Consider the following 26206-nt stretch of genomic DNA (forward strand, 5'->3'; position numbering starts at 1 on the left):
TTTTTTCTCTTACAAATAGACAACTACCTTTCCACCGTCCCTGGCAGCTTTCCCCATTGTAACTGTGAGATCTATACATCTCTAGGTCAACAAAACCTGTATGTTGACACTGGGTGCTAACGATGATCGTATTTCGTTCATGCAGATGAGAGACTTGAGCAACAGCCACGATCATCTGGTGAGGTTCGTAGGAGTGTGCAGGGAACACTTCGATAACCCCACCATGATCCTGACAGAGTACTGTCCCAAAGGAAGCCTCATGGTGAGTACAAACCTCGCAACATCACTGTTAATACCATGAAAGACATTGTCAGGAGGCAACCGTAGTCCCATCTGTAGAAGTATGAAACTATAATTTCCTTCAAGATTGAAGATTTTTGACTGAACAGCGACAGTCTTTGTCAAAGAATGGACAAGGAATCAACACATTTGTGTTGATTATTCTACATGACATTGTAAAGGTCATTGTCATAGTGGAATAACTGAGCTATCTCCTACACTTTATATCAGTTAAAGAAGTATGCTGTTATCATCTCTCTCCAATATTGTAGATCTACAGCGACATAATGGCAGTACTACTACGAGGATCTACTTCCTTTTCCTACTTACAAATTAAACTGTAACATTTTCGATATTGTTCACTTTTATTGATTATACAGGTACAGGTTATTTATCTTGTATTTTCATGCATGTTGTGCTTTTGTTGGTCTATATCTATATTTGTGTTTTTGAGGGTATGGCTTCTTATAAGTAATTTGCTTTTTGTCCGATCCTCGATTGCTAAGTATACTAGTAAAACTGTACCTCATTCCGTCACATTGATATCTCGGAAGATGCCTTTTGAAGAGAAGTCGATAGATGTTTGTATATGAGTCCTAGGCATCTGGGTCCGTCAGAGACAGTCATTCGATTTATCAGTAACAGTTTGCTGGTGAAGGTCGATTATGTACTTTCCTGGTCATGCAAGGCAAACGCTTCAAAGCGATCTTTAATCACGTTTATGTTTCGCCAACACATCGACGTTAATTAGTTTGGCTGATTGTGTTTCCACAGGATGTCCTACAGGACGAGAGAGTTAAGCTGGATTGGGTCTTCCAGTGCAACCTCATGAACGACATAATCAAGGTACACCCACGTTCTTGAATGATTACACAGCTGAAAGTTGCGGTCTTATTTCATGGTTAGCTCTTGCAACTTTGAATTTGCCGGCCACAACTACACGAACGTACATGCAGATCTAGTGCCTCCTGTGTCTATTAGGACACTGGTTGTGAAAGCATCTTTTCCGACTTATCTCCATCTCTTTGTGAAAGTGGTGTGTAATATTGGATTGGTGCTGTATTGATGCTGGACTAGTGCTGCATTAATGTCACCTCAGTCTAGATTCCTTGGCAATGTAGCAGCATATTGCCCCACTTGTTGACCGTTAATCAGCCAAAATTACTGCGAAAACACCATAATGGCAGTAGTCGGCACCAATGCCGGACTACAGCAGCATGGAAACTTTAAGCGTTAGGGCAGCACTACGCACAACTTTTCCGAGGATCGCTAAAGCTAACAATGCAGTCCCATACGTTAAGAATTGTCATATATGCGTTCCAAGCGTATTTTCACATTGTTTTCCATATGTTTCTCGCACCAGGGAATGCGGCACATTCACAGCAGCAAAATGCGCTCCCATGGCAACCTGACGTCATCAAACTGCCTGGTTGACGCCCGATTCGCGGTGAAGATTGGCGATTTCGGGCTGCCTTCTTTCAGAACTTCCTTGGGAGAAGGAAAACAATCTTTAGATCCATGCGAAGGCGATATGACTCATGCCTTTTACGAAAGTGAGCCATTTTCTAATTATTTACGATGTGTGATGATCGTACAGTAGGGTGTAACTGTAAGTTTCAACCAAACGAAAAAACATATCCAGATTTTCGGCTGAACATTAACAGAATCAGTCTTTGACAAGAAATGAGAAATCCGCCACTTTTTTGACGTCATATATGCCGTTAAAACACGTGATGCGGTAAGCAGTGGACCGAAAGCTGTAGAAAGTTTAAACATATGGCGTCCCCACCTCTGTGTGCTGGTATAGGTCCTTTAATTTTGATATTGTAGCCAAAGTTGATTTTCAGATTTTCAGATGAAAACCTAATCTTTATCAGTAAGATAAATGAATGTAGAAGGATCAATCTAATGCAGAAACATGTAGTCCATTGCGAAGGGTTCCCAGGGTGCTGAAGAGAAATTTCGAAGAACTACGTATTACTAACCATTTCAAACAATCTACATACAGTTGTATATACGAAATTAGTTAAACCCTTACTTCATGTTCAAACCTTACTCGGCCACAGTGTGGGTGTTACATTTCTTATTTCGGATGGGGACATGAAGTCAGCCACCCTGAGTATAGGGCAGCTGCAGGCGTTAGCCTCATAGGTCAAACCTGCGCACGGAAAGGAACGCAACACACTTTTCGAGAAGGGGTGACCTGGTGTGCCTGGCTGCAAACGCTAGCCGTGTCCGCTTGGCACTACTCACTAACTAGAAAAAGCGTTGAGTCAAACCGCTTTACCTATTCTCACTTGTATTCTACACCAGAGAAATTGTGGTGCTCCCCGGAACTGTTGCGACAAAGGAACCCACCGAAGGAGGGAACGCAGAAGGGAGACATCTACAGCTTCGGTATCATCATGCAGGAGATCATGTTGCGTGAGGGGCCTTTCTTCGTGAGGGAAAACGACTCGATGATGGCAAAAGGTATACTAGTATATTTGTTTGCACGGACATCAGTGTACATGCATCAACAACAAAATTTGTTCCCATCATTATCATCATCATTACCCCATCGGGTGCAAAGTAATGCTAGGGTCACATTTCCTAACCGGGGCCCGGCCGGGCTGTTTGCGGAAACGAAAAATCAAAGTGTATGTCCATAAATTTGCACAAGCTATGCTCTTAATTAATTTTAGGTTCGTTTTGTGTTTTTGTTGTCTTTCATATCATACTTTTCGTTCCCAAAAACTGCCCGGCCGGGCCCCGGGTTGGAAATGTGACCCTAGCATATGGGGGGGGGGGGGTTAGGGCGGGCAGGCCTAGGCCTCCAGGGTGGGCATTCCACTGGGTGGGCATACCACTGGGGGATCCTACGGGGGGAAATGAGTAACTGTGTGTATCTGTTCGAGCATTTATGGTTTGGTATTTGAGCTGGTGACTCCCCCGGGTGCGCCCCTGACCTGGTTTGAGTACATTGTCAGTTTTATGTCGATGTGATTGAATTCAGGCGGGCGTTCCTCCTCCTTTCGGAGAGAAAAGACTACTGCATGCCGTTGTGCGAAGAGTAATTCTGGTAAATGTTACATATGTACAGACTGAGGTAATACAGAGCTAAGACATTGATCGAACACGCACATATCACATTGCGCTGGGACAAAGTTTTATCTCTCTACTATGTTAACATGGGTGAAGTTTCATGCTGATCCCCGTATCTCATTAGATGTCTCCCCAATTTCTCATTAGCTTGTAGAGGGTATTGGTCACGGTGGGAGTCGTTGGAGCCATGTCTGCATCCTTGCAATTAGTAGATCTAGCAGACACAAAACTCCTTCACACCTAGAGCTCTGCATACCAATCCTTAAATGCATGTTTTCAGATCTGATTTGCATTCTTAAATCCCCGTCAGGTCTTCGAATATGGCCATTGACCCTTAACGTACCGCCGACTAAACCACCGAGTGAGCGAGGCGAAGCTATACAAACACAGACGAAAAATCTGATCATTGGTGTTATCATATCATCATATAGCAAATTCAAACTGTCAATGAGATTGTTAAAAAGTTGCAATTTCATCATCCCTATAAGTGTACGTTATTGGTCGATCATTAATGTACTGCTTTGTTCTTCATTGACCCGTAGTTATGACTCTATGGCTGTATAGATTTGCTCAATAGCTTGTGGTTGGTTCACACAGCCTGGTGATATGATAATTCCAATTGGTGAATATTCATAAATGATCGTCATGCTCTTCTGTACCATAAACGAATACCATCGGCACTGCCATATTCTTTATTCAATACGGATTATCATCTGTATCATTTCCATTTCATAAAAGAGAACTAACAGCTACGCGAACTCGGTGATTCATTAGGTTGTTATAGGAACCGACCATGCTTTATGACACCATATACATCTCCAGGTTGGTCATTACAAATATTGCATATTTTTACCCATTGTCTGTCCGTCCTTTCATGTTACATGTACTTGCAATTAGCCTACGGGCAAGAACTTGCAATGAACTCTCTTTACTACAATCATCCGTTAACTTACTTCTTTCGTTTTGTACTTCCTTTGCAGCAAAAGTCGAGCACGTCATGTTGGCGAGTTAACTTACTTCTTTCGTTTTGTACTTCCTTTGCAGCAAAAGTCGAGCACGTCATGTTGGCGAGGACCGACTCCAGAGGGAGACTGTTTCGGCCGACGCTCCCGACGCTGGACGACATGGAGGACATAGAGCTGGAGGACGACATCCAGCCCGCCGTCAACGCCAACGCCAACGCCACGATCCCGGAACAAAACTCAACAAACTCCCCTGCAAAAGACAAGGTGCACAATCTTTCTATCTGGCAGGTGCCGCGAGATAACACTCACGTCATTCCTGCTTAAGGCAAACCTAAATTCAGAGATATTTATAGTTTTGAGGTTTGTTCTGTGGATTAATCACTTGTGGGACATTTATAATTAGTCACTTCTACAGCAACAGCTGTGTGGCCAATCATATAGACTAATCATGTACAGAATGAAGTACTTGTGTTCGGCCGATTAGTTAAGCTTCTTGTCTTGAAACAGGCGCTACTAGGTGTTAAGAATAGATTACAGCTCTGACAATAATGACAATACAACTGAAAAATGTACACGTAGTTCGATTTGTTCAAGCATTAGTTGTTTGATGGCTCTGTGAGACCATCCTCTCAAACCAGGCCGGCCGCTTGTGTATATCAAGCCACAACCCTGGCATAATGGGCTGCGATCTGTCCTTCTCGTTGCGTTAGCGCTGGTAAGCCGTCAATCAACCACATACATCCCTGCTGTAGGTGGGGAAGCAGCAAGCTAATCACATTACCTATTGACGGTAGAAAGCAACGTGATTGGCTGGTTGCGGCTGACAAATGCTAACGCAGCAAGAATGACGGATCGCAGGGTCGATATTCACAAGCGGTTGGCCTGGTATGAGAGGATGCGCGTGTACGTCCATTATGGCACAAACACATCTCATCCACCCTCCTTCAGCAGGGTTGAATCCTCGCTCGGCAAACCCTCCCGGGATCAGCCCTGTTCTTTTGGACCGAGGTTCTGGTCTTCTGGGTATTGGTGACTTCACTGACTGTTGCTCATAAATAATTAATGAGCTAGCCTTATTTGGCACAAACAGCCGTTATTTTGTTCTGAACCCAAAGTGGTGATGTAAGACGTTACCTGATTGGCTGATGGCTTCCCAGCGACCTTTGCGGATTTCCATTAGACGAACTTGTGGCAATCCTCTGATTGGCTGAAAGCTGTTTGCTGGTGACGTCATCAATACCTCGGTCCAAAAGAGCAGGGCTGATGCCGGGAGGGTTTGCCGAGCAAAAATGCAGCCCTGCTGAAGGAGGATGATCTCATCTGCCACGGGATCTCATCTCCGTCATCGCTTATCTGTATGTTTTTCATCCCCATTATACCACGCCACGCAGGTTCCACACTCTATTTCCAGGAGCTCCGACATGATTCCACTCGTCCCTCGTGATAAGGTTCGCCTGAATCCAGTCAGATATCTGCCGTAGCCGTTAGTTAGTCCTCCCTAACAATGCATTCATTGCACATGATGTGTTTATCTTGCTTATACTTACACCAGATTTCCTTAACACACCCCTCTGTCTGTCTGCTTAGTAACATAGTTGATAGCTCCCGTAAATAGTTTAATCAGGTTGGTAAATCAGTTCAACATAGTTTTCCTAGGTACACAATAGTATTGTACTTCTCTACAGACGTTTACTAGGACAAGTTTACTATGCACTGATAGGACAAGTTTATTTCACACTGCTTAAAGGAAACCCAAGCAATATTAAGGCCCCAAAATCAGATTTTGAAAGTCAATTTATTTAGTCATTTCTATATGATTAGTTCAAACAACACTATTACACTGTATAATGACGTCAGTGATGCAAAAAATACAATGTCGTTGTGATGTGAGAGGTCACTGAAAATCTTCGCCGGGTTTTTTGTAGAATATGCTAAACAATGTAAGCAAATGTCATTACCATAAAATTTCAGCATTTTTTTATTTCCAATATTTAGGCCCTAATATTGCTTTGGTATCTAATATTGTTTGCTAAGACAGCAGATAGGTTGTCGAAACGTATGTAGAGAAGAAAAATAAGGTTGTGTGCCTAAGAAAGCTTTGTAGGTTTATATCTGGTTGTAACAAAATACATCTCTCTCTGCTTTCAAGAGCTTCCTGCACCTTGAAGAATGGTGAAGCGCTTGGTGATGGGTATAGCTGATACTTTAGGCGTGCCAGAATAACGTTTAGAAATTGTGTTAAGGTGTGGCTGTGACGACAGTCATACCAATGTTCACGGCAAATGCTCTATTTTCCTTCGTTTCTTTCTTCAGAGGAAGGACAAAAGAAAAGAGATGATGAGCAGGTTCTTGGAGGAGGTCCAGCGACTGATGTCGGAGTGTTGGCAGGAGGATCCTATCCAGAGACCGGACTTCAATCATTTGTTCAGCCACGTGCGCAAGTTTCTTGGCAGGTAAGACCTAAGAAAAAGAAAGTTGAGCTGCTGGTTCCAAATAGTTGGTAACTGGGAGATCCTGGGAAGGGCATCTCGACTGAGGCTGAATCTGTCTTTCGGAAGTGACGTAAAGTGGCGGTACCGTATTCAAGGAGGTGCCTCGAGCACGTTTAAATGGAAGGGCTAATAACCCCTCCCTTCAAAATATACCCTGCTACAGAAGCAGCAAGGAAACTTGGTGACCCATGCGCCACTAGAAACTACAAGGTAAACGACAATAGTAACAACTTATAGCTACTATCTCATCTAAGATGAGTATGATTTCCAGCACACAGTATACTGACAGCCCTCTTACTCAAACCTATGCAGGGACAAGACACTTGTGGACAACTTGCTGGGCAGAATGCAGAAGATTGTGAGTAATCTGGAGACCATCGTGGACAAACGCACGGAGGAGTTACGGAAGGAGAAAGAGAAGTCAGACATGCTACTGTACAGGATGCTGCCTAGGTGAGCCGTGAACAACATCGTTGATTGATTTTGTTTGTTTTTCTACCCACAAAATCTCATTCCTTTCTTGTTCAACAATATATATCACTCTCTAACGTCGGTGAGGAGTTTGTTTTCTATCCATCTATTCAGTCAACGCTAATGGTAAACAGTCGCTACATGCCCAGGCCCGTTGCTTATACTAGTATGATTAGTGGTTCTACCCTAACTGTGCCTCTTGTACAAAAAAAAAAAGGGCCCACAAAAAGCGCATTGAAATTCTAGTTTAGACGGTTCCACCACCTTAGCACCCTGCTATTTAAAAGTATTTAGTATACATAAAGTATTCAGGTACTAGCTATTTATTGTACAGCAACAATTTGCAATTGCCCGATACAGCAGCGGTTTGTAATGATAGAGCTTGTCGCACATCAGTCTTTAAATAGCTCTGTTGCTCACGTACAGAAAAGGATGTCAGCCCGGAGTTCATCCACCGTGTTTCATCTGTGTTGATGATTAACACTGTTGAGAGCTAAACGATGTTTTGACATGTTCGAGATTCTTCACTACAGACTTCTTCATGTGCGAATGACCAATCACTTAGGTCACGTGATTTGACGGATCCGGACACGTCGAGTCAGAAATAGGTCCAAAATTAAACTTGAATAAGTCTGTAACTGGGAAGGCTGGTGATTTTTCCTTGTTTTGTTGCAATACAGCTTACCCATCTACAGTTTGAAATGATTTGTAATTGGCCGTTAACTAACGAGATTCATTTTTAATCGTGTAGTTCCATCGCGGATCAGTTGAAGTCTGCGCAGAAGGTCCAGGCAGAGAAGTTTGACTGCGTCACCATCTACTTCAGCGATATCGTTGGATTCACCGCCTTGGTCCACGTGATGAAGCCCATGGAGGTAATAAATAAACTATCGCCACCACAGAATTATTGTTAGTTGCTGTTATTGTTATTAACCCCTCGGGGCACGAGTGTAAAATAAATCTAAAGGTCGTTCAAAGGTTTTAAGGGGACAGGTGCTCTCGCTCGGTGACCACGGTATTGTCAAAGGGGTCACGTGCTCTATTTTGGTGTCCACAATCTTGTTTCAGTAAAAAGGTAGCTCACTGGTTGCACCAAGGAGCCGACTAAGTCACTATTTCACTTTTTCTGCTTGGCGTACACACAAACTCCCAAATTCTTTTCACTGTGGCTTTTCACTAAAACTTTCCAATCAGCGAAATTGTGATGGCACTCAAGTCAAAAGGCAGTAGTTAAGGTTGGAATCAGTGGGTTGCGCAATCGAATCGGTTTACCCTTTGGATCCATTTAATCATCATCAACGAATATGGTATATTATATATCAATTCAATTTCAAATGATATCAATCAATATGGTGTATGTGTTACGGTTGATAAGCCAGTTCACAGTTCAAAGAAGTACAAAGTGCCTTGAACGTTTACGTTAGACCACAATGCATCTCGACGGCACATACGCACGCGGAACTGTGATGTAGCTTACAAGCTACCATGTTGAATTTCTGCAGCTGTTTTGTCACCGATGTATTCAATTTTCTCTAGGTGGTCACTTTACTGGATGATTTATACAAAATGTTCGACCAAATCATCGACGACTACGACGTCTACAAGGTAGAGACCATAGGGGACGCCTACATGCTCGTGTCCGGCCTTCCACGGAAAAACGGCAGCGAGCACGTCAAGGAGATCTCCCGGTCAGCGCTCGGGATTCTCCGGGGAGTTGCTGGCTTCAAGATTCGGGGCCGACCGGACGAGGTGCTGAAAATCCGCATTGGCATTCATTCGGGTAAGTTTATCAAAAAGACTAAAACCAAGATGGCTGCCTCCATGGGTGGCAGCAAATCAAAATCTATTTGCTAAGGCAAACCTGTTAATTACGATGCATTTATATGTGTATGTCATAAATCTCAAATCTCCAAGTAGATCTGAACGAGCAAAACCGGGTCAATCAAGTCTTGGGCCCAGTAAGAAATCGTCACGATTTTGCCCCGAAGATTAGCTTGACCTTAGTATATCCCATGGCCAGCCCGCGCCGGTACAATAGTAACATAATTTGGCTCGCCACAGAGACGTCGCTAAAAACATCTAGCCAACACAAGAAGAAACTGTTCAGTATATTTCTTTGCACTCACGTGACTAAAGGCATTTTCACTCACGTGACTATATCGTAGATCTTGTCCGCCATGTTGGATTAAAGAATTTGCAAGTTGCTAAGCAAATTTGAATTTGTATAGCATCACTGTTATTGTACATTATGCACATGCAAATTTTGTAGGTAAGATTTCCATGTTCAACCAACCAGCATGGAGGCATATCCTAGTAACATTCTTTAAAAAAACGTAGTAATTGTGACATGTGTTACATTGTTCTCTTCGCATAATTGCATCCTCCCATAGGTGAGTGTGCGGCAGGTGTGGTGGGGGAGACAATGCCCAGGTACTGTCTGTTTGGAGACACTGTCAACATCGCCTCCAGAATGGAGTCTACAGGCGAAGGTATGATTTGTATGGCTTATCAAAATACAAGATTGTGCTGTTGCGAAAACTTACGACTATCCTTAATCTTACAGGCTATCTTAAAGCGATAGCAACAAAAGCGAACCGATTTTCATTGATAGATGTTAAGGATAGGTGTTTGCTATTGAATGAATGAATACTTACGTAATGTTGTCATCCATTTGTTATTCATTGCCTCCGTTTGCAGTCGTCTTTGTTTTCGGTGTGTTTGTTTGTTCGTTTGGTGTCATCCGTAGTTATTTGAATACACTATCCGTAGAATGGCAGGAAGTCAGCGTGATGGAAGATGACCGTAAGGTTGTATAAGTCAGAGTTGGCAGAACTAGTCGTTAGTTAAACATGACAGTCCAGGTTATAAGGTAAATGAAAGAAACTACTAGTTCACGGGGAGGTATAGTTTTTGGTCTTCCTGTTTTTGCAGTCATGTATCTTCCATATGCAATTTCATATTTTTCCATATTCCACATGCACGTTCACGTGATCAAAGGACCATGAACTAACCAAGAAATAAGTCAAACTCCAAATGTTTTACGAGAAACTCCAAATATTTTACGCAATGATGAAATCTTCGAACTCTTGTTTTTTAACGAATGTGTCGTAAGATATTTCGAAGATCTGACATTTTCTTTATTTTTACAGCTATGAAGATTCATGTGTCTGAGGATTCTTACAACCTACTCGAGCCTTCAGGAAGCTTCAAGTTGGATTACAGAGAACCGATCTTTGTAAAGGTAAACACTGTTGCACATTTGGTCAATGTTTAGATATAACCATTGAGTAAAACGGAATTTTCTTTGATTATTTTGTACCTGTATGTAGATATCGGCAAAAATAATAGCGTTTGATTTTTTCTTGTACATATCGCATGCCAATTTGCATTATTTTGGGGCATTATGACAACACTGACATACAGAAATAACCAGGAAAATCAATCATATCACGGATGCTGATGGGCTATCGGCGTCAATTTTAGTGCAACCAAATACCCTAGCCAGATGCAATGGTATCTCTTAATTCTAGACGTTATCTCTTGACTTTAGGACTTATCACTTTGACTACAATCCATGACAGCTCTGAAGCACACTACTGCATGTATACAATGAGTTTAAGTGTTGATGCTATACTTCACGGAGCTGTACATACGCTTATACACACATGCATGACAACACCCTCACCCGCACACACACACACAAGCAAATACATACACCATCATACACACACACACACACACACATACACACACACACACACACACACACACACACACACACACACACACACACACACACACACACACACACACACACACATACATACACAATGTCCACCTCGGCTAAAGGTATTATTAATAGTATATACAATTGACTTCAAATGTTGTGTTGCACCGCAATACTAGGGACGGCCGCATAAAATGAAGACTTACTGGCTCATCGAGGAAAGAAATGTTCCTGTGCCTAACGGAATGGTGTCCGGGACAGGAAACTCCAAGTCCCTTCCACAGTTACAGTCTGACCAAGTAGAAAACCAACCGTGTATAGTGACAAACGCACCAAGTATAGTCACCGACCCACCAAGTAGAGTGACCAACCAACTGACCGGGCCTCCTTGCTACAGCGTCGAAACCGTCTGCTAGTACAAGACCTTTGCTAAACATTACGGTAACATTGTAACAGCTATCGCTACACGAAACCTGATCTTTAAGAACACGTTATAATTAAACAGACGTAAATCAGACGTGAAGCATTACTTTCAAGAGAAAAACACGAATCTTTACGCATGCTTTAAGGTGTTCTTAAAGATTGGATTTCGTGCAGTGTATGAAGTAGTTGCATAGTAAACATTTCACGACTGAAAACAAGATGACTTTGTACAGAGATTGTCCATAGAATTGACTTTAATGTTTATACGGTATATCTGTATATGTGTATCGACTAGTTCACTGTTTATCTGAGGGGCCACCCAGATCTCTGATGTATTGTGTGCGGTTCAACAATCACTAAACGTGTGCTCGATGCATTTGTGTATATACGACAGTGACGAAAGAAAATCCATGTCAAGTACGGTGTACAGTTTTTCTGATGTTGTTAGTGTTTCTGTAGAGCAAGCCCCAGTCTCTGATGATATCATTTCGTCGTCATCATTCTGCAGTACTGCAACGAATCACTAGAGGCCGATTTTGATCCACGCAAGAATTGATATCTGACACGAAGGCACGTGCATCGTTTCAGGAAATGTTTTAAAGTTGAAGAAAGAGAACCAAATGAAAAACGTCATGAATGATATGTATAATCTGAGCTAATCAAGAGCAAAGCGTTCCCCTTGAGGGCTCCATTGTATACTCTGTATTCGTGGGCTCCAATGAGAGAACCTAGAAAGAAGACATGGTGTCAGAAGTGGGATTCAGTTATCAAATTATCATTCCGTCACATTTGTAATAAAGAGGTACAGCTGATGGTGCGATATTACTAGAACGTTATTCTGTGAAGAAAGTTGGTGGAATCGTCTAGTCTTCAACCCAGTTGGTGGTAAGCATTATACACTGTCTAGAAAACTTTCAATTGTGCCTCACGATAAGTTAAGTATAATCATGTTCAAATGGCTACTCAACGCCACCTATCGAATTAATGTAGCATTGCAACAGACTGTAACGTTAGCGAAAAAAACAACAATGGCCCACTTATATCATACATGTATATCACTACTTTATAGGCCGTCGAAATGTGACAAACACACCAATGTTGCGGTTGTGACCATATGGTATTGGACGTGTACATGTACAGAGAGCATATGTTCGATTCCGGAATGTAGTTTTGTATATATTGAATGATTGACGAATAGCTGGCGTACACAAGATTATCAGCTGTATGTTTTTATGGCATTTTGGTTATTCGCTTCGTTATGATTATAAGATCCAAACCATCGTGAGTATTGTCGTCGAAGTGTATGGCATTTTCAGTTTGTTACGTATCTACAAAAAACATTGTATTTGTTTATGGTGTTTGGGTTGTTTATGTGCGAAGAGTTGATGTACTTTGAACATTTGAGAAACGCGATTGCTGTGAACAGAGGGGAGGTGATTTTTTTTGCTTTGGTACAAATATTCCTCCGCTCCTGAGGCGTAGCCAAAAAATGGATCCCAGATTCGACGTGTACCTCTTAAAGCACATAGACCAGACATAAGACCGCAGCGTCTTCAAGGAAACACCTGACCGAGTGTATAGACATCATTTTTTTGTGTTATAAAACTATAGACAGGTAAAAATGAACTTTACCCTGGGTATCGATAGCAAAAGCATCATACTTTACCACACATAGGCGGCTCTTCTGATATAATTGTACATCTCAATATATAAGACATTAATATTATCTATTGTGTCCCAAATGTGGAATAGGATTACAGCACTTGGTTCAAACTGGCTAATAAGAAAATAATCACATACTTAGTTACGTAGTTGTTGATTCGATTATATGGATGGCATCATTGGGAACCAAAAAAACCGGATGCGAGCGTGCGAATAAAAGAATGTTCGGGAAAATAAAAGTTGCCTTCATTATAAAATCTACGTCGTAAGAAAGGTTGAGAAAATTACTAATTTCAGTGAATATTGTATACAGAATTATATATTCCTCATCCCTCCATTCGCTCTTTTAAATCTTCTTTAACTTTGGAATTGACTTTGACATTCTGCGACATTAGTAACGTTACCCGTTTTCCGTTTTCTTTTTGCAATTTACGGCAGATATTTGCTATTTTGTAGCTACTATCTACTATTTATAGTATGGTCGAAAACTTTTACGTTTTTTGGAGACGGACGAAAATTGATGCGCGCGGGGTTGCCATCCGAAAATCGAATCAACATGGCCTTTCTATCTAACTGCAAAAGGAAGTGAAGAAAAATCGTCCATGTTTCTGTTTGAATACTGACATATCGTCGTTTACACATACATCACTTAGAGGCTTTTAAATGAAAATGGGTGTTTGTTAAACATAGTGTACAGTCGACAAATACTACTTGAACAAACAGATTGCGTGGAAGTCAAGGTTGTAAATGATGTCAGTTCCTTGTTACCGCCGCGAGAAATGGAGGTATTGTTCGTTCTGTGAAGTCAAGTTGTTACTGTAGTAGGCCATATCAGGACAGTACAGAGGATATATGTTCGTCTAATTGTTCATTCAACACTTCGGTGTCTCTTGGAGGATAATAAAACGGACTATTTTACTTGGTTGTTCTTGATCTTTTCTCTTTTCTGATCAAAGAAACGACACTTATGAGAATTAAGAAATCATCTTCCACGGGGTATAGATACGTCATCAGAAAAAAATCTAGTTGTCAAATCAATATCAATAGCCAAAACGTATCGTCATGGTGTCGGATGCAGCCTTAGGCAATTGTTTACCTTGACATCCTTGATGTGAGATGTCGCCATGTCCTTCTACAACTCTGCTCCTAATATCTAGACTAAGTATGAAGATATGATTACCATTTGTGCTTTAGGATAATGATAATGCTGATAGAATTTAGATATGCTGATATTCTCCGTTACGTCTTAAGCTAAGTTAGGTTACACAGCAACCTCTTTGAAGGACGCTAGAAGAGGACCATGCGGACGACCTATCACTACTCGCTGGTTGGTTCCAACATTTTGATGACGTAGATTGTACTCAATCTACAGTCATTTGTTACATTCTTAATTGTGTTTCTTATGTTAAGTACTCCAGAATTATGAAACTTCTTTGGGTCAATAATCAGAGACTGAAACTCAACAGGTATTGTTTTTTTTGTTTTTTTGACTGAAGTCACTTTATTGTCAGATCAGCATTAACATACAGCGTTTTCAAATTTCAAAGTCTTTTCGGTTCATAACAAATGTAAGTTGTAACACAAGCAAGTCATGTATAAGCAGTAATATAAATCCCCTATTTTTTTTTATACAACAAAATAAATACATGTCTATTTTCGCACTATGTCTATTTAACGTTCGATTCATCCCAACAGATGTAAGTTGTATCACAAGCAAGTCATGTATAACCAGTAATTATATGGCAAAATCATGCGTATTTACATCTAAACGTCCAGACACAGGTATATTTTCGCACTTTGTCTATTCAACGTTCGATGCACTATTTGTCTTCTCCGCATGGAGGCGCTTACACTAGGTAGTTTTGTTTCTTCATAAGTAAGTTCAAATTGGCAGTCAGGTTACATATTCGACGTTTCAAGTACCATAACAGCGGTAACAAAGCTACTGTTCACAACAGTGCTTAGTAACATACTAAGGACCTTAGCACTACGTCTTCTATAGCACATCTTCAAGAGATTGAAATTTAGGGATATTGCAGTACATGATAGTATCATTAAGGTCTGATAGGAAAATATACATGGGTTTGGATATGTTATTTCTGTCTTTGTTGTAGCACCAGTTCTTAAATATTGCGTACTTCACTATGCTTAAAAGTAGGTTTGGTATAGACAAGTTATTACAAGTATTGTTGAATACAATTGTAAGATAGGTCAATTCAAGACAAGATCATCCAGTTAGATGAATGGCAGATATCAATTTTGATTGTCTTTGCATGAAGGGAATAATAAGATAAAAAAATCAACAAGAGATGCATTAATACTATTCTTCCTTGCAGCAAAGGAGAGTTTTGTGGCGAATGATAAAGCGAGGCAAGATCCAGTTACGCCATGGAGCATGCGCTGTGCGCTACCCACCCTCGGAGCCGCTACGTGCTTGGCAGGGACGCACGTTTCATCTTTGTCCCCATCTCCTGGCTTCCCACCGGGCTGGGCGATTTGTAATGAGTCGGTTACGGATATACATGTATGTGATGTATGGGAACCATTCGATGAGCTGGCTTCACTTCTCTTCCGTTCTTTTTAGAAGCAAGACAAACTTCCTTTTGATGCAATAATATTGACGTTTAATTATATATTGTCCGCTATATCATGTTTTACGTGTTCAATTATTCTTACAACCTTCGTGATTACTCGCATTTATCCGGTATCTATTTGTCCGCACTCGTACCATGAAGTGTCCGGAGGATTTCCTCCATTGAATCAAGTTAGTTTTGGTTACACGCACACACACACACACACACACACACACACACACACACACACACACACACACACACACACACACACACACACACACACACACACACACACAGACACACACACACACACACACACACACACACACACAGGGGCACACACAGAGGCACACACAGAGGCACATACAGAAAAACACACGCACACACACACAGACACACACACACACACACTCACTAACTCACACACACACACACACGCAAGACACACACTCACGGACAGAACACTAATTTTATGCAACGCAGTAATGACAAACGCTTGATTTTTTGCGTACGTTTTAATGATAAATAAATAGATAAATGAATAAATCTAAAACGTACGCATTTTAACATTTTAGTGCCATCAAATATGTTCAAGAAGAGTAAACATGCAAGAATAAAATCAGACAACTCCCTGCATGCACATACCATGTTTCAAAGGGCTGTGTACCTAAGCAATAGTTAAAGGTACAGCCGTTCAGGTACAGGTCTGGACCTGGACCCAGATATGTTTGGTCCATTATCTGTAAGTTATACATGTAGTGGGTACAACTATCCATCGATATATGGATATGAATGAAATAAGAGTTTACAGGAGAAATACGCAGTAGTCTAATTCCTCCATTTGACAACTTGACGTGCATATTATTTACAAGAAGATCACTGTCTAAGTTTGGGGTCTTCCCCCAGGACACACTGAAACGCGCCACATGCATTTTATGCTTTGATAAATATATGAATAGATAAATACATATAGTTAAGTTAAGACTAAAGAAAATACAACATCTTTCAATTGTCTATTTCACATCCCCCATAGGCTTTGCACACATCATTGCGCATCTTTATGACTTCAATTGAAGATGTATGTTCCACCTAGGGGTCACTACGTATCCGTTAAGGTCAAACCTTTGTAATAGTTGGGCAGCCCTGGCTGTACATGTGGGTCACTCAAAGCTCAAATAAACAAGAGTTCCACGACCTCATATCTCCATGAACAATTCTATTCATGCAAATGACTTACACATTTGCATAATAAATGCTTGGTCATAAACACCTTTATCTAACTTACACATGTTGCAATATTGACAGTCCTATAATTTTCCAATAAGATGAATTACGGTGTTTGCATTAATTATGCAAATTAGGAATTTATTTGCATAATTGGTATCTGTTGATGCTCCACTTTCCATAAACTACATATGTTACATATATTCAAGTCTGATAATGGAATACACTGCAAATATAGATTTGCCTCATTAACTATGCAAATTGAGTCACAATTAGCATAATTTACACCTCATTATTTATATCTCTGTCTAAGCTACCTGCATACTAAGTTTCATATTGACAGTCCTATAATTTTCCAATTAGATGAGAAATGGTGTTTTGCATTAATTATGCAAATTAGGATTTTATTTGCATAATTAGTATCTGTTGATGATCCACATTCCATAAACTACATATGCTACATGTATTTGAATCTGATGATGGAAACACTGCAAATATAGATTTTCCTCATTAGCTATGCAAATTAAGTCCTAATTAACATAATTTACACTTCATTGTGTACATCTCTGTCTAAGCTACCTGTAAACTAAATATCATGGAAATCCGTCGTTCCTTTGTTCAGTTATCATCCTTAGTAGATTTTCACGATAACGCCCCTGCAGTTCCAGAGCAAGCTGCTAGGGGGCCCAAACCCACACCACGTCTTCATTACACCACAAGCTATCTGCCACCAAAAAATCAAGACCATAGCACGTCTAGGTCAAGAGATACAAAAATTGAATTTCTGCTGCAGTACCAAGGTCACATACCAGGGGGCCCAAAATCAACCTTGAATTTCGGCTTCATAACACCTGCCCACATACCAAATATCATCGTAATCCATCAAGAGGTTCTTGAGTTATGCTGACTACAGTAGTCCGGAAACACAAACAAACAGACAGACACACAGACACACCCAAAACAATATCTCCATTTTTCATGGAGATAATAATTATATAACAGTAAACTTAGGATGTGACTTTGATCAGGCGTATTTGCGGAACCCCAGCACTATCTTTACTTGCTCAAATTCATCTAGCCACCTTTGTAGGCCTCTCTGGTGGTGCCGGCGATGATTTTTGGGGAGCGCTGATTCGCGATTTTCAACTTATCGGGGCCAGGGTCTTTTGCTGGGGAACCTGTATTGCTGGGGAACCCGCATTGTCGCCTATCGTCATGTGCATGGCCGAGGCAATACAGCTGGGCAGCCTTGGCTGTATGTGTACGTCATTCAAAGCTCAATCAATCAATCAATCAATCAATCAATCAATCAATCAATCAATCAATCAATCAAACAATCAATAAAAACGAATTTGGACTCTATGTTTATACACTCAGTTCAACACTAACTTTACTTGCTCAGACACATGGTCATTGGCACGGCCACGGCAATGCTTATGACGTACAGGACAAGGCACAGCCTGTCCAGCACCTTGGCCGGCAGGGTGTAATCGGACACTTCCTGCTCGTTCTTTGTCGCCTTGGGCAACCCCTCCACGCTGCGGATCAAGACACGGCGGGCTCCAGGGGTGTTTGCGGTGGTGCGGGAGTGCTCAAGCTAGTGTACTGGTCTACTTGTGGCATGCATATATATCGACGAATTTCACCAAGGAAGAGAACACCGGTCATCTCCCCACCGAAGAAGACGCTCTTGTTTAGCTAATACCGCTCCCGTGCTGTAACTGCTCCCGTGCTCAAATCACGCGCGCTCGCGCCAAAATGTACTCTCGCGAGAGAGGATTCAAAATTGCGCCGGAGTTTGGAAAGGGGCCTGTGACTTCTTTCAAGCTCACCTCTGATAACAAAAGACTACTCTCCGTGTGTCTGTGTGTGTTTTCAGATGTTTGTAGACAGTATAACTCAAGAACGGACTGGATGGATTGTAATGATATTTGGTATGTGGGTAGGTGTTAGGAAAACAAAGGTCAAGGTCGATTTTGGGCCCCTCCTGGTATGTGACATTGGTACTGCAGTAGAACTGCCATTTTTTTAAATCTTTCGACCTTCATGCTATGGTATTTATTTGTGCGTGACAGATAGCTTGTGATGTTAGGAAGGAGTGCTGTAGGTTTGGGCCCCCTAGCAGCTTGCTCTTGAACTGCAGGGGCGGTTTTTTTCAAGGAGAATAACTCAACAAGGGAACAACGGATTTCCGTGGTATTTAGTATGCGGGTAGCTTAGACAGAGATGTACATAATGAATCGCAAATTATGCAAATTTGGACTTAATTTCCATATCTAATGAGGAAAATCTATATTTACAGTGTTTTCCATAATAGGACTCATGCATGTTGTGTCAGCTAACACCTGTTCCCAAACTGGGGCAACTATTTCCTTGGGGCCCCACAGCTAGGGGTCACACCACAAAGGGATATACAACTTAACTTACTTGTTATCTCCATGAAAAATAGAGATATAGTTTTGGCGTGTATGTGTGTGTGTCTGTCTGTGTGGCTGCCTGTTTGTGTTTCCGGACTCTTGTAGTCAGCATAATTCGAGAACCCTTGGATAGATTACAAGTGAATTTGGTATGTGAGTAGGTGTCGGGGAGACCCCTTTGGGCCCCCTGGTATGTGACCTTAGTACTGCAGCAGAACTTCCGTTTTTTTACCAGGATCTGGATCTTTTGACCATGACATTGTATGGTCTTGATTTTTTGGTGGCAGATGTAAGCCTGTGATGTAAGGAAGAAGTGCTGTATGTTTGGGCCCCCTAGCAGCAGCTTGCTCTGAAACTGCAGGGGCGGTGTTGTCAAAATTTTTCAAGATGAATAACTGAAGAAAGGAGCGACGGATCTCCATCATATTAAGTATGTGTGTGTAGGTAGCTTAGAGATGTACATAATGAAGTGCAAATTATGCAAATTGTAACTTCATTTGCATTATTAATGAGGAAAATCTATATTCGCAGTGGTTCACATGATAGGACTCCAATACATGTAACAGATATATCTTATGGCAGGTGGAACAATAACAGATACAAATTACGCCAATAATTTCCTAATTTGCATGGTCTATGAAAAAAAGCGCCAAAATTCAAGTGATAATGATTGGACTATCAATATTACATGTGTAAGTTAGTTAAAGGTGTATGTGACCTCGCATAGATTATGTAAATGTTGAAGTCATTTGCATAATCAGAATAGTTCATGGATATATGAGGTCTCCGAAGTCTTTTTTCAGTATTGTGTGTGTCTGTGTGTCTGTTAGTGAACAACATAACTCAAGAACGGCTTGATGGATTAGTTTCATATTTGCTGTGATGGTAGGGTGTGACTAAATTGATATCTCGTGTTCTGCATATGCTATAGGAACGGTTTTAAGTATAGATAGCTCTCGTGCTCGGAAATAAAGGACATAAGTTTAGGCCCCTTAGCGGCAGGTTCAGGAATTGCAGGGGCATTTTGTCAAAACGTTTTGAAGATGATAACTCAAGAATGGAATAACGGATTTTCATGATTTTGGGTATGTAGGTAGCTTAGACAAAGATGTACAAAATGAAATACAAATTTTACAAAATAGGAGGACATTTGCATGATTAATGGGAAAATTTTATCATAGCAGTTTTGTCAATGTATTTTTAGTCCCGGACATGCTGTGGTCTTGATATTTGCGTGGAGATAGCTTTCGATGTCAGGACAAAGTTTGGTAGGTTTGGGCCCCCTAACGTTTAATTTTGGAACTGCAAGGGCGTTTTTGTCAAAACATTCTAAAGAGGATAACTGAAGAAATGAAAGACGGATTTCCATCATATTAGGCATGTAGGTAGCTTAGGCAGAGATGTAAATAATTAGATTACATTATGTAAATAAGGACTTAATTTGCATAATTGATGAGGAAATTCTATAATTCCATCGTTTTCCATGAATGGGCGTTAAAAATGTCACTAATGCAATTCATGGCAGGTGGAACATGAATAGATGTCAAACATGCAAATGAGGAACTTATTTGCATAATTAATGCAAAAATGTGAACACCGCTCAGTGATAAATGACGAGAAGCTTACACCTCTGACATGTGTAAGTTAGTTGAAGGTGAAAATCACCATGCATAAATCATGTTAATGAACATCCATTTGCACAAAATTTACAAAAGCTCTAAACAGTTCATCGAGGTATGAGGTCGCCGTTTTTGTAAAGCCTTTGGTAGGACTCGGTGTACCTCTTATTCAGACGTATCCTACCCGGGTGCGAACTCGGGCCTTCTGGCTCCTCATAATTTATGTAAAGTAACAATGTCTCCTTGCGTAATTGTTAGACAACTTCGACTTGTTGAGGTTTTTGGAGCTCCATACCGCTGGTGCTTTTGATAGGCAATCAGCATAATTTTCATAGAGACCATGTTTTTTGTCAGAAAACTTCGAACTGTTGACTTAATTTGAGGTTTTTGGAGACCCATACCACCGGCACTTATAGGCAAGCAACTTGATTTAATACAGACCACTCCTTTTTGTCAGAGAACTTCAAACTGTTGACTTTGAGGGTTTGGGGCCGATCGCGAGTTGACTAGGGAGATGGGCCGAGTTGACTGGGCCGAGTTGGTAATGGGCCGAGTCGTCCGACATTCATTTAAACCAGATGTGGTGAGTAACAGAGGCGCAGATCACTTCACCAAAGGGGCACGCCTCTTGCCTTCGTGTAGTGTTCGTAAAACTCACAAAATCTTTTCTGAAATACTATTCGCAAATTAACCCTCATCCGACCGACACATTTTTGCGACGAATCTGGCCGTATGGGGTCCAAACGGACCCCATTTTGCTTTGCCCCCTAAATATATTTCTGGTGGATCTTATTGTAGTTATTGTGCATATCCTGTTACAATAATCTATGGAGAATATTTTGACAAGTTTTGGTGTTGATGATTAAAGCTCATTATGATAATTTATGCAGAAAATGAGGAGAACCCGCATTTTCCTTTAACCCTATCTAGACTGGGGGGTGCTAAAAGTGCCCACGCCAACTTTGACATCGTATAACTGCCAAATGACGTATGCTAAGACTACCATACTTGGTGACTTTTCCTAGAATTTAGTTGGTAACAATTCCGTGATAATAGTTTAAGTTTATCATTTTTCCTGTTGCCATGGCAACGGGTTTCTGACAGGCATTTTATACAAAAAGTCACTAATTTTTTAAAAACAATGATATTTCTCAGGTTTTCTTGCTCAACCACACTAGTTTTCCAACATGTATAACATCATATGTATTTAGATGTAACATTCATGATTTATTATTCATAATTTATGCTAATTTGATTACGTAATCGCTAAAAATCCAAGATGGCGGACAAGATGTTTATTTTAGGTATAAACAGGCTTTTTGCCTTCAAATCCGTCACTACCTGGTATTTTCTTAACCAGAAACATTCAGATTAACGTTTCCAGTCTCTTTCTTTTGTGATTTGGGGTCATAAATGGAAAAAATGTAATTTAAAAATTTCAAAATGGCCGATCCAAGATGGCGGATGACAGGGATCACTAACGACACATGACGTCATTCTATGACGTCATTTTGACGTCAACGTAATCGCCATTGACGTTGTATGCCTTGGCATACCTTAAAATCAATAATACACTCTATTTTGTTTAATACCTTTCAATATTATGGGACTTCCCTATTTAGCCTATAAAATCACATCGATGACGTCATAATTACGTAATATTACGTCATAACGTCACAAAATTTACAGAAATTATAAAACTTTACGTGAACATCACTCCCTGCAAATTTGGTGAGGATAAATTATACCGTTTGGAAGTTATGAGGAATTTCTTTCTAATTACGTAATAAACAATGCGAAATTATCTGGGGTCCGTTTGGACCCCAGCGGACAACACTCACACTTTAGAGTATAACTTCCGCAAAAATCGGCCAATCCCGGTAAAAATTTCTCAGGAGTTGTAAGACATGTATAAACAATGCGAAATTATCTGGGGTCCGTTTGGACCCCAGCGGACAACACTCACACTTTAGAGTATAACTTCCGCAAAAATCGGCCAATCCCGGTAAAAATTTCTCAGGAGTTGTAAGACATGTACATGAACAAACTCATGGAAGGAATTTTTTCTCCAACGAAAAATGTTGATATGGCACACATTAAAACACGCCTGGGGTCCAAACGGACCCCATACGGTCGGATGAGGGTTAAAGGCACACAACTGGGATCTGTTAAGTGACCAAGATCCCAAGCCAGGCCGGCAATCTCCACAGGACAGATGGTGTCCCTGGATAAAGGTCGATTACTGCCTTCTAATAGAATTATAAGTTCCATTCATTAATTATGTAGATAAAGCCGTGATTTGCATGATATACATCTCACTATGTTTATCATCACCAAAAGTACCTATATACCAAAAGCAATGAAAAACCACCGACCCTTGCATGAGTTATACTCTTACAAAGTTTCATTTCAAAAAAGACACACTGCACTTCCAAACAAGACGCTAAGGGGCCCAATCTTGCACCACTTCATCTATGCCCCAAAACCTATCCACCGCTCAAAAATCACGACCCCCATCCAGAACTTGAACTCAAAATCTGCAGTACAGTAAATATCCACTAGGAGGCCCATTATTGAACTTGACCTTGCTTTTCCCTAACCCTACCCACCTACTAAACCTTATGCCGATCCATCCGCAGCATCTCGAGTTATCCTGATAACAAACAAACAAACAAACAAACAAACAAACAAACAAACAAACGGACAGCCATAAAAGGTCCACTGCAGTAGCGAAGGAAGCCACCAGAAGGCCTGTTCTTAAACATGACCTTCATCTTCCTTACACCAACTCACATTGCACCTACCAAAAACTACGAACATGGATTCATAGCTTCAAGAGTTATGCCGTCTACATCCACAATCACTTTACTATAGCCAAACTAAAAACGCAGCCTTCTGGCTGTGGGAATTCGATGATATTTTGATACGAGCTAGTCATCAGCCACTGCGTCAGAGTTATCAGTACGTGCGCGCGTGCGGATGTTGTTGCAGGTTGACGTCGCTTCTGTTGTTCCTCGTCTGGCCTTTCTCCCAGTTGTGATGCCGATGGTCTGCTTGAAGGCGCTGCGGAAGTTGGTGGAGGTGGTGTTGTAGAGGATGGGGTTGACTGTGGAGTTGATGTACACCATGATGCGGCAGATGATGATGAGGATCAGCACACTCTTGCTGCCCATCAGCTGCAGCATCTCCATCGGGGCGAAGATGAAGCCGAGCACGGTGGTGCGGTAGGGCAGGAGGCAGATGAAGAACAGCACGGCCACGGCCAGCAGCACGTACGTCACCTGCTTACGGGTGCGGATCCGGATGTCCACCGCCACCCTCTGTCCAACGGACGGCTGGGCCTCAGGCTTGTTCAGAGTACGGCTGATGACCAGATAGCAGCCGGACAGCAGCACGATGGGCAGGAAATAAAACACGGCTGCGCTGGACACCAGGTACACCTGCAAGGTGGAACAAGCATCATGAGAGAGCCCTTGGGGGATGTTGTAATTGTATGTTCATGAGGAAAATCGTTGCAGGTAACTAGTTGTAACTTTTAACTTTTAGCCGACCAAGAATGATGTTGACAAGAATATTATCCAGTAACACACTTTGTTAAGAAAAGAAAGTATATAACCAGTCCGTATGCATTTCTGGAGCAGCATTTCTGAGTCCAGAGTAATAGTCACTATGGCAAAAAGGTTAACCACATGTTCATATGGAAAGGACTGAAACGATACTTGTCATTACAGAATATAGTATTGGACGTCAATATTCATTACAATCAAATTACCATGGCTTGAAATGTTCCCTCCATAATAGTAAAGAAAAAATTATATCCCCTACAACCTTCAATAAACCAACTGTAACTAATCATACAGCCTCTTACCAAAAACCAAAAAGCGAGAAGAAGCCGAAAGTACTAGAATGTACTAGATGTTTTTTATGGACATTACATGTGTATGATTGTTAACATGTGACAGGAGTGCTGCTTAGCACAGTGGGGCAAAAATGTACAATAAAGGTAGTACATTATGAAAATGTGGACTCCCAATCCAACTGAATCCATAGTCTACAATGACAACTATTGCCGTCTGTATAACAACAACACATCTTAGCCCAGTAGGTGTCTGTTTCAGTCTCACACGTGTAGAGCGGGTCCGGTCCAACAGAGTCGATCTGTCTGAACTGTGTGATGAACAGAACAGGCAGACTGGTGATGAAGGCTGCTGGCCACAGCACCGCCAGCACGCCGGCGATGAAACGGCCCGTCAGGGTCTCCCTGCAGTGGAGCGGCTTGCAGATGACGTAGTAGCGCTCCACACTGATAACCATGATGGTCAGGGCGGAGGCGTGGAACGTCACGAACTCCATATACGGAGAGAAGTAGCCTGGGGAGAAAAAAAACAAGCGTCATTATTATCCTGTTAAGCACATTTGCGTAATAACGTCATACTTTGAGCATTTTAAAACCGCGCAAAAACGTGCCGAACGATGATTCCCTTAGTTTCACGAGCCTACAAAAACCCCGGCGTCGATTTTCAGTGAGTTCTCACACCGCAATGACGTCGCTATACATTGTGATAGTTTTGTTTGATCTATAAAGATGACTAAATAAATTGACTTTCAAAATCCGATTTTCGGGCCTTAATATTGCTTGGGATGCCTTTAACTCGCAAAGAACTCGGTTGGGAGACATTATCGGACAGGAGGCACATCCATCGCCGCTTGCTGTTTTGCAAAATTATTCGCGGTGTTACTCGCAGTTACAGTACAGACTTCGAGATATGCATCACATGCGTTCCGCAGGATAGTGCGGGACGTCCCGCGGGATTTCATGTGTGTTCCGCGGGGTTTTCTGGATGTCTCGAAAAGTTTCGCGGGACTCCCGCTGTATGCGGGGCAAATCCCGAATCTCGTACTGTGGCGTGAGACCTTGAATTTGATCGTGTCTTCCGAAGTCCGCCGGCGAGGCCGCCATTAATTGTCATGTAACGTTAGATTTGCTACAACTTTAGCAAACCGGTAATGTAGCGCGCGAAAATTGAGCTTTACAATGAAAAGCGAGCATAATTTTTCTGTTGGTGTTTATATCCATAGTATTTGCCCATGAACAATATTCCGGACAACAGCCGTCAAAAACGCCCTACAGTTCACGTGGTCAGTCCTCGGCTACATGGCAGTAGGAACATGGCAGTGTGCACTCACTACACAATCTAAGCGCCATTATACTTGTGGATTTTACAATAAAGATGTCGTTGCAAATAAGATGGTTCAAACAATTTCAA

General features: G+C 41.4%; 2 protein-coding genes across 7 annotated transcripts in view; one reads left to right on the top strand and one right to left on the bottom strand.

Annotated features, from left to right (window-relative positions):
* The window catches only part of LOC136428520 (atrial natriuretic peptide receptor 1-like), an 82014-nt gene extending 69146 nt beyond the window's left edge, over positions 1–12868 (top strand). For 5 of the 6 annotated variants that reach the window (XM_066418102.1, XM_066418099.1, XM_066418104.1 and 2 more), the window contains exons 13-25: positions 146–262; positions 1054–1125; positions 1643–1832; positions 2593–2751; positions 4408–4592; positions 5720–5776; positions 6642–6781; positions 7133–7273; positions 8043–8166; positions 8828–9071; positions 9682–9780; positions 10441–10532; positions 11198–12868. In XM_066418102.1, the coding sequence (XP_066274199.1) occupies positions 146–262; positions 1054–1125; positions 1643–1832; positions 2593–2751; positions 4408–4592; positions 5720–5776; positions 6642–6781; positions 7133–7273; positions 8043–8166; positions 8828–9071; positions 9682–9780; positions 10441–10532; positions 11198–11434 (1857 nt within the window). In that variant the 3' untranslated portion in view covers positions 11435–12868. The remainder of the gene's footprint in view (positions 1–145; positions 263–1053; positions 1126–1642; positions 1833–2592; positions 2752–4407; positions 4593–5719; positions 5777–6641; positions 6782–7132; positions 7274–8042; positions 8167–8827; positions 9072–9681; positions 9781–10440; positions 10533–11197) is intronic. The other variant, XM_066418103.1, reaches the window with a different exon arrangement.
* A 10372-nt stretch (positions 12869–23240) lies between these two features.
* On the bottom strand, positions 23241–25899 carry LOC136426971 (neuromedin-U receptor 2-like). The gene is made up of 3 exons (XM_066415689.1): positions 25719–25899; positions 25089–25309; positions 23241–24379 (listed from the first exon to the last, which is right to left on the bottom strand). Exons 1-3 carry the CDS (start codon positions 25897–25899, stop codon positions 23870–23872), a joined length of 912 nt encoding a protein of 303 aa, XP_066271786.1. The 3' UTR covers positions 23241–23869.
* Positions 25900–26206: the final 307 nt, after the last annotated feature.

This window comes from Branchiostoma lanceolatum, chromosome 2, assembly GCF_035083965.1.
Source record: "Branchiostoma lanceolatum isolate klBraLanc5 chromosome 2, klBraLanc5.hap2, whole genome shotgun sequence".
In the NCBI taxonomy this organism is placed as follows: Eukaryota; Metazoa; Chordata; class Leptocardii; order Amphioxiformes; family Branchiostomatidae; genus Branchiostoma; species Branchiostoma lanceolatum.